A 9,515-nucleotide genomic window follows, 5' to 3' on the forward strand; every position below is an offset into this window, starting at 1 on the left:
GAGAGCCCGGATGTTACAACGTTTATTCATGACACCAAACAAAAGTATTAGGTGTATGATAAGTTATGTGTTCAAAGTGGGTGGTTTGAATTCGACTTGTCCTCTTTAATGATCATAGGTTAAACGCCATCCTCGTGTTGCACTTTGCCATCGAGACAAAACATTTAACAACATATCAAAAGGCCATAGCACCACTAGTGTTGCGGCTTAAGTGTATGTCTTTATAACATATGGCATAAAGAGTGGGGTGTACAATTAGTTTGGCATTGATGACGTGGGTACCAGAAACCTCACTCAACAAAGCTAAGACCAATAACAATCACCAATAAGGATCCTTGATCCCCTAAGTCGCTGCATAGATATAGATATAGATTACTGTCTAATTAAAAAAAGAAAAGTAAAAAAAATCTCTTGGTTGCTATTCAATTTTTATTTATATTTTTAAATTCAAAACTTTATCTTATAAAATTACTCTCATTTTTTTTTTTTTTTGGCTGTGCCGGAATTATATTTACCCGAATATACTTTCAGAACCTTTCCACAACTACGTCATCGTCTTCTCATCTGTAACAGATTTCAGTAACCACCATAACCGAGATCTACAGTTAACCGCTTTCATGGCGTCTTCATCCGTCAACACCGCCATTGATAACCTCTTCAATCTTCAAATCAACGAACTCTCCACTTCTTCATCTCCAAACCTCCAGAAAAACCTCTCGATTCTCTCTCCGGATCAGGTTTCTGCAACATTTTCGCTTGTTCGATGCATGTTTAAGCAATGTTTCGTGAATTTTCGTTTGAATTTGCTTTTGTTTGCAGGTTGAGCTTGCGAAGATGCTGCTGGAGATGCGACAAGCGCACTTGTTTGAGGATTGGCCGGATCCTGGAGTTGAGGATGATGAGAAAATAGCGTTTATCGATCAGGTGATTTGATTTGTTTTGTTTCTGGCTTACTAGTTAATAGTTTCGAATTGCATTGTGTTGATCTCGTATTGTGAAGTTATAGTTACTTATCGATTGATTTAGTGCTGACTAGATCCGCAATTTTGTTGCTGAACAATTTTGTAACTGTTAGGATTGATATACATACATGTGTTAATAGTTTTCAATTGCATTGTATTTATGTTGTATTGTGAAGTTATAGATTGATTTAGTGGTAGATAGATCCACAATTCTGCTGCTGAACAACTTTGTGACTTTTATTATCCCATATCCAAATTAAATCCAGAATTTGAATGTATATATTTGATAGCAGAGATACAGTTTATAAGTAATGAGTTTTCATATGTTTTTGTTCTTAATTTTCAAAATAAGTGTGTGGCCTTTGCTTAATGAAGGACTTAATGTAGTAGATCCATGGGGATAAGAGTCCATAATTGAAATGCAGCTTTTTTTTTAATGAAGTTATGAAAGTATCTTTTATCAATCAGGTGCTTGATTTTTTGTTGCTAGGGTTTATAGTTCCTAGTTGCATTGTGTTTGTCTTCTATTGTGAGATTACAGATTGATTTAGAGCTAAACTAGATCCAGAATTCTGTTGCTGAACAACTTTGCGACTGTTATTATCCTTTATTAACATTGAATCTAGATTTTGAATGTATATACTCGGTAGCAAAGATACAGGTTATGAATAATGAGCTTTTATATGTTTTCTTCTTAATTTTCAAAATAAGCGTGTGGCCTTTTCTTAATAAAGGACTAATGTAGATCCATGAGGATAAGAGTCCAAAACAGAAATGCAGCTTGTTTCTAGTGAAGTTATGAAAATATATCTTATAGATCAGGTGCTCGATTTTTTTAGCTAGGGTGGATGATATACGTGGTTCCCAATTGCATTGTGTTCATCTCCTACTGTGAAATCATAGATTGATTTAGCGTTAAACTAGATTCACAATTCTGTTGCTGAACAATGTTGTAACTGTTTTTATCCTATATCAAGATTGAATCCAGATTTTCAGTACATCTACTCTAAAACAAAGATACAGCTCATAAACAATGAGTTTTCATATGTTTTTCTTCTGAATTTTCATAAACAAGGGTGTGGCCTTTGCTAAATCAAGGACTGAATGTAAATCTGTGAGGAATGAGGATAAGGCCCAAATATTTTAATGCAGCTTGTTTCCGATGAAGTTATAAAAAAACATAGCAGACCTCAGAGGATAACTGAAGCTTTCGTTATAAACTTTTATCTTTTAATTTTGTTCATACAAAGTCTAATCACCTGAGGTAATCCTGTTCTTTTAGGTCGGTCTTCTTAATTCAAGCTATCCCGGTGGTTTGGCGTCATATATTAAAACTGCAAGAGAACTCTTAGCAGATTCAAAAGCAGGAAAGAATCCATTCGATGGCTTCAAACCATCTGTAAGTAACACATATCTTTGAGCACTCAACCGGTGTAAATTATTTTCAGTTTTTTTTTTTTCTTATTAGTTTCATGTTTAAACCACATTTCTGCAGGTCCCATCAGGTGAAGTTCTGACATTTGGTGATGATAGCTTTATAAAATACGAGGAGACTGGCGTCAAGCAAGTGCAAAACGCTGCATTTGTTCTTGTGGCAGGAGGGCTCGGTGAACGTCTTGGATACAATGGAATAAAGGTTTTGCCACCTTGTTTTTGTAGTTTAAGTTTTAATCCTTAAGTGTTTTATTAGTTTAATAATACTTGATGAAATTTGATCTGTTTTGCAGGTAGCACTTCCACTGGAGACAACTACAGGAACCTGTTTCTTACAACACTACATAGAGTCCATCTTATGCTTATCTGAGGCTAGCTGTAAACAGGCTCAAGGTTGTTTACATTTACATTAGAGTAAAATGCCATTTTCGTCCCTGAAGTTTGGCCAGTTTTGCGACTTTCGTCCAAAGGTTTGTTTATCCGCATATGGCCCCAAAAGGTTTGAAATCTTGCCATTTTCATCCAGCTCGTTAACTCCATCTATTTTTCTCGGTTAAGTCAGGGGTATTTCCTTCTTTTTTTGTTAACTCCAAGGGCAATTCGGTCTTTTTCAGGGGTATTCGGTCTTTTTACAAAAAGTGAAAGGACCAAATTGCTCTTTAAGTTAACAAAAAAGATGGAAATACCCCTGACCTAACGGAGAAAAATGGATGAAGTTAACGAGCCGGATGAAAATAGCAAGATGCGGAAAAACAAACCTTTGGACGAAAGTCGCAAAACTGGCCAAACCTCAGGGGACGAAAATGGCATTTTGTTCTTTACATTATATTATGATTTATGGACCAATAGAAAGTCAAAATAATCATATAAAATGTTAACAGTCAATGACACATTGACACCGGTGTTTTTGAACTGTAGGTGAAAGCAGACGGGACGTACCTTTTGTGATAATGACTTCAGATGACACTCATGCACGCACATTACAACTTTTAGAATCAAATTCTTATTTTGGGATGAAACCTACACAAGTAAAACTTCTTAAACAGGTAAGTATTGAACATTCTTTTGATCTTTTTGCTAAATAGAGTTCCATAGTTGACTCATACTACCATGTTTCAGGAAAAAGTTGCTTGTTTGGCTGATAATGATGCTAGGCTTGCTGTAGATCCGAAAAATAAATACAGAATACAGGTTAACTTTCGAAAGTATATAAACTGGTATCGTTGTTTCTTTATCAAAATCCGTCCCAGTTATAAACCATTTTCGTTTTTCTTATTAGACAAAACCTCATGGTCATGGTGATGTTCATTCACTTCTCTATTCAAGTGGTCTTCTTAAAGAATGGTATGTTTTCTTGTTTGATCGTTTTTTTATATATAAAATATAAAAAAGTTGTCTATCTCGTAACTGTTTTGTCATGTATAATTATCTTTTTTTTCAGGAAAGATGCTGGTTTGAGATGGGTGCTGTTTTTCCAAGATACAAATGGACTTCTATTCAAGGTCCACTAGAACAACTTTCTTATATAATTTTGACTTTTGAGTAAAGTACACAGGATGGTCCCTGTGGTTGACCAAAATTTAGATTTGGTCCCTAGCTTTCAAAAAGTACACATATGGTCCCTGTGGTTTGCACTTTGTAACGCATTTCGTCCCCAACTTTTACCAAAGGTACATGGATGGTCCCTGTGGTTTGCACTTTGTAGCGCATCTAGCCCCTACCTAGGACATGTTAAAACCTTCAGATTTGTTATTTGGGGACTAAATACGTTACAAAATGCAAACCACAGGGACCATCCATGTACTTTTGAAAAGATAGGGACCAAATCCAAAATTTTGGTTAACCACAGGGATCATCCGTGTACTTTATATTTTTCCGTCACAAGATGATTCTGATATAAATTTACATTTTCAGGCAATTCCTGCAGCTTTAGGAGTTAGCGCCACTAAAGAGTATCATGTTAATTCTCTTTCGGTTCCTCGCAAAGCTAAAGAAGCTATTGGAGGCATTACAAGACTCAGTCATGCAGATGGTACATTTTGTTATCTCAGTACATATTAGGGGTGTGCATGGATTGGTTTTTGCACAAAACCATAGCCATAACCGCGATGTTGGTTAATGGAAAATCATCACCATAACCGATCAGCTATGGTGGTTTCGGTTAATCGGTTTTGAAGGTTTTTGTGGATCGGTTATGGGTCTGTTAACTGTGAATTTTAGGCCTAGCTTAAAAAAGCTCAATTTTTTTTGACCATGGACTAAATTGTTATTACACATTTCTATATATTAGTATATTGCATGATGTTAAAAAAATACATATATAATATTAATACTGATTATTATCGAATATTCAAACGAAACCATATAATATTATTCATAAATTCAAACAAGCGTTCAACCAAAACGATATGATATAACCCATAAATTCTAACAAAGATCTTACTATATGTCGGTTCGGTTCGGTTATGGCTGGTAGGGAAATATTGATAACAATAACCAACCCACTACTTTCGGTTTTCAGAAAAAAAAAAACAATTAGCTGGTACATATTACAATTATTCATTTAAATATTAAAATTGGCCTTAAATCTTATGTATGTGAATATTAACCTCAGGAAGGGAAATGGTGATTAACGTGGAGTATAATCAACTGGATCCATTGCTTAGAGCAACCGGTCATCCTGATGGTGACGTTAATTGTGACACTGGCTATTCTCCTTACCCTGGAAACATAAACCAAGTATATTTCAACTCTTGTGACATTCTTTTCCATGTGTGTTATTTTTTTATTTTCTTTTCGCGGTATTGATTTTATTGTTACATTTCTTTGCAGTTGATTCTTGAGCTTGGTCCTTACATTGACGAGCTCTCAAAAACCGGTGGCGCTATAAAGGAATTTGTTAACCCCAAGTAACTACTTTTTCGATAAGTCCTTACTGATATTCTATGGGTTATGATTTTTGTTAGAAAAAAGGTTATTTGATATTCTTTAGAGTACAATGCCATTTTCGTCCCTAAGGTTTGGCCAGTTTTGCGACTTTTGTCCAAAGGTTTGTTTTTCAGTATCCGGATCCAAAAGGTTTGAAATCTTGTCATTTTCATCCGGCTCGTTAACTCCATCCATTTTTCTCCGTTAAGTCAGGGGTATGGGTATTGCAGGTTTTTTGTTAACTTAATGGGCAATTCAGTCTTTTTCACTTTATGTACAAGCATTTTGCATAATGTACAAGTATTCAAAATACCATTAACGGAGAAAAAAGACGAAAATACCTCTAACTTAATGGATGAAGTTAACGAGCCGGATGGAAATGGTAAGATTTCAAACCTTTTGGATCCGGATGTGGAAAAACAAACATTTGGACGAAATGCGCAAAACTGGCCAAACATCAGGGACGAAAATGGCATTTTACGCTATTCTATATATAAAGAATATTTTTAAGAGTAGTAAATTTAATCTAACTGTTGTTAGATGGTGAAAAAAAGGGTGTAAGCCGTTTAACTGATAATTAATGTAAATTTTGGATGACAGATACAAGGATGCAACAAAAACCGCTTTCAAGTCATCTACTAGGTTAGAATGTATGATGCAAGATTATCCTAAAACATTACCTCCATCAGCACGAGTTGGATTTACAGTAAGTAAACTGATTATTGTTTCTAATTATATATAACGGCAAAAGATCAAATAATCTTAACATACTAAACATACAAATTGAAGGAAAACTCAAAAAGAAAATGTGGCATTTTTGTAATTACCACCAACTATAAAAGTTACTATACAAATGTGAACTCAACCAAAAATACCTAAAAAACACAATTTTTTTATAATATTTTTTATAAAAAAATCGCTACATTTTGTTAGCAAAAAATTTTTTTTTTTTTTGCTGCTACTAAAAGTAGCGATTTTTTAATAAAAAATGTTAAAAAAATAAAATAATTTGTGTGTGTGTGTGTGTTTTTTTTTTTAATTTTTTTAGGTTTTTTGGGGGTTTAGTTTTTAGCATTTTAGCTTGGGGGGGGGGGGGGGGAGGGGGGGTTAGGTTTTTTTTAGGTTTTTTAGGTGTATTTGTAGAGTAACTTTGATAGTTATTGATAATTACAAAAATGCCACCTTGTCTTTTTGAGTTTTCCTTCAATTTGTATGTTTAGTATGTTAAGATTATTTGTACAAGAACTTTCCCCTATATATAACACGCGCTAACATTATTCCTCATTGCATCAGTTTACAACATTGCAATCCCAAGCTTAAATTTATTTCTTCATTCTATGTGTTTCTAACCATCTTCTGATTTTTTAGGTTACAGATCCATGGCTTGCTTATGCACCTGTGAAGAATAATCCCGAAGATGCTGCAAAGGTAGTTCTATAATCCTTGCAGTTGATCACTTTCAAACCGAGATATTATTATTAGTTCTTTTTATTGTTTGCTTGTTTCTTACTTACAACTATGTTTATATTGATATATTTATGAATTATAGGTACCCAAGGGAAACCCGTATCACAGTGCCACTTCTGGAGAAATGGCAATATATCGATCTAATAGCATGATTCTAAGAAAGGTCAGCACTAATTCTTTATCAACTTTTTTTTACTACTAATGGCAACTAGTTTATTTTACCCGCTGCGCGTTCCGCGACGTGATAAATTATAGACGAACGATTAACCTGACTCGTTTCTGAACTAAAATTATGTTGAAATGTAGAGTAATCCGGAATGAAAATGTATTATATTTGACCCGACTTGTTTCCAAACAAAATTTACGTCGAAACGTAGGCCAACTCAAAACGCACATAAAATAAATAAACACGTGCGTTGGCGTCGTACGCAACATGATAAAGTATAGACTACAATCGACCTGACTTGTTTCCGAACTAAATTTACGTCGAAACGTATAGTAACTCAAATTTATACGCGTCGAATGGAAGTGTATTACATTTGTTAGATTTGTTTCCAAACAAAATTTACGTCAAAACGTACATTAAAATAAAACACTATATAACTGACCCGACTCATTTCCAAACAAAACTTACGTTAAAGTGTAGACGAACTCGAATATAGACCGACACGTACATAAATATAATAAACGTAAGAAATTAGTTTTAGGGTAAACTCGAAACTTTAGAAACATGAGGAGTCAAATTGACATTTACAAAGTTAATTGCTTAGTTTTGACATTATTGTAAAGTTGGGGGTAGAATTGGTCAAGCCACCGACCTTTGACCTTTGACCCATTACCCAACCTGACCTTTTCGTTACCTATATGATAACTTTAAGGATCTGATGTTTGTCTCCAGGCGGGTGTTAAGATAGATGATCCGGTTCCAGGGGTATTCAATGGCCAAGAAGTGGAGGTTTGGCCCCGTGTTGTGTGGAAACCAAAATGGGCCGTAACGTTTGCTGATGTTAAAAGCAAAGTGAGTGGAAACAACTTTGTATCTCAAAAATCCACATTGGTCATCAAGGGTAGTAATGTAACTATTCAAGATCTCTCATTGGATGGAACCCTTGTTATCGATTCTGTTGATGATGCAGAGGTATGTTCAAATATTTTGTCTTGTAGTTATGACTTGGTTGGTTCAATTTTATGTTTCACGGGTCACATGTGTCAAACGGGTCGAATGTCATCTTGTTTATATTTTCAATGCATACAACCTCCTAAATATAGTTACATTATTACAAATGATATTATTATTGGAATCATATTTATACACTTACATTATAAAAGTTGGAACACTTTTGGAGGAGTGTTAAGTAAGGCTGTAAGGGTCAGCCAAACCCAAACCATTTTGACCTTAACATGTTTTGACTTAGGGCTGCAAACAAACCGAACGAACACAAACAAGACCTTCGTGTTCGTTTGTTAAGGAATATATGTTCACGAACTGTTCATGAACACTTACCGAACGTGATTTTATGTTCATGTTCGTTTGTTAAGGAAATGAACGAGTTCATGTTCGTTTGTTAATTTAGGAAAAGAACCCAAACGGACGACCTTCATGAACACAAATGGAAAATAAACAAAGATAAACAAGCATTCATGAACATAATATATAATAAACTGATTCTTATTAAATATTTTATAGTCGGAATTTTAAAGTAATTAAATAAAATATACAAACTAAAAACAGTAATGAATTATCGGACATAAACAAACCCATTACCGAACGTTAACGAACATAAATGAATAAACTGAACACAACCTCTGTTCATGTTCCATCATTTAACTACACAAACGAACTTCCCGTCGAACGGTTCACGGATTATGCGCTGAACGTTCAGTTCATTTGCAACAATTTGACTCATACAACCTGTTAGTGCATACAACCTGTTAGTGCATACAACCTCCTCAATCATTTTATTTAATATATTTAAATTATATTACTGAATGGTATTATTGTTGTAAACATGTTTAGACGCTTACATTATTATAAGAAAGAAGGAAAATTTTCCGAGGAGTATTATGCATCAGTAATACCCGACCCATTAAACCGTGCCCATTTTACCATCTCTAATTTTTAGCTTTTTTGCTGAAAAAACTTGACTTTTTTTGTAATTATATATCGTTTTCAGGTGAAAGTGGGAGGTTTAGTGCAAAATAACGGGTGGGCAATTGAAAGCATTGACAAAGACAACACTGCATTGCCTGAGGAAGTAAGAATCAGAGGTTTCAAAATAAACAAGATGGAGCAGTTAGAAAAATCCCACACTGAACCCGGTAAGCACACCTTAAACGGGTGAGATTAAACATTCTACCACTGTATACATTACCCCGATTCTTTTTTACTCGATATTACAAATTACTCTGGTCTTCTCATTTTAATATTGAGAGGAGTTTCTTTGTAAGAGTGTATTTTCCCAGCAGCCTTTCGAGGCGGTCTACCAAACGACATTCTTTGTGATTCTTGAGGTTTGGGTTTGGACCATTTGTCATGTTTTTGTTGTGTAATCACTTGTGGAGTTTGATCATAATCTTAGTTCATCTTAAGATCCTTAATTTCAAACAAATTCTCATTCGGTTCGTCTTCTCGAGATGTAAACCTAGCTGACTTCTAACAAAGTGTTTATTGAACATACTAGGGGTGTTCGTTTTAGAACCACTAATATGTTGAGAACTGCAAGA

The 9,515-nt window shown here is 34.6% G+C and overlaps 1 protein-coding gene across 1 annotated transcript; it reads left to right on the plus strand.

Moving 5' to 3' along the window:
* Window positions 1–486: 486 nt before the first annotated feature.
* LOC110927044 (UDP-sugar pyrophosphorylase) lies at window positions 487–9,380 on the plus strand. The gene is made up of 17 exons (XM_022170636.2): window positions 487–737; window positions 820–924; window positions 2,245–2,361; window positions 2,458–2,598; window positions 2,690–2,789; window positions 3,315–3,442; window positions 3,516–3,587; window positions 3,676–3,740; window positions 3,838–3,898; window positions 4,311–4,428; window positions 5,011–5,135; window positions 5,229–5,305; window positions 5,925–6,030; window positions 6,693–6,752; window positions 6,874–6,954; window positions 7,690–7,929; window positions 8,966–9,380. Exons 1-17 carry the CDS (start codon window positions 618–620, stop codon window positions 9,131–9,133), a joined length of 1,884 nt encoding a protein of 627 aa, XP_022026328.1. The 5' UTR covers window positions 487–617; the 3' UTR covers window positions 9,134–9,380.
* The last annotated feature ends 135 nt before the right edge of the window (window positions 9,381–9,515 follow it).

The sequence above is a fragment of the Helianthus annuus genome, chromosome 2, assembly GCF_002127325.2.
Source record: "Helianthus annuus cultivar XRQ/B chromosome 2, HanXRQr2.0-SUNRISE, whole genome shotgun sequence".
In the NCBI taxonomy this organism is placed as follows: Eukaryota; Viridiplantae; Streptophyta; class Magnoliopsida; order Asterales; family Asteraceae; genus Helianthus; species Helianthus annuus.

Excerpts from the sequence above, each read along its gene's own strand:
- LOC110927044 (XM_022170636.2), top strand. The coding sequence starts at position 618 with ATGGCGTCTTCATCCGTCAACACCGCCATTGATAACCTCTTCAATCTT. Across the intron at positions 3,588-3,675 it reads AAAATAAATACAGAATACAG|ACAAAACCTCATGGTCATGG; the intron begins GTTAACTTTCGA and ends TTTTCTTATTAG. Across the intron at positions 3,741-3,837 it reads AGTGGTCTTCTTAAAGAATG|GAAAGATGCTGGTTTGAGAT; the intron begins GTATGTTTTCTT and ends CTTTTTTTTCAG.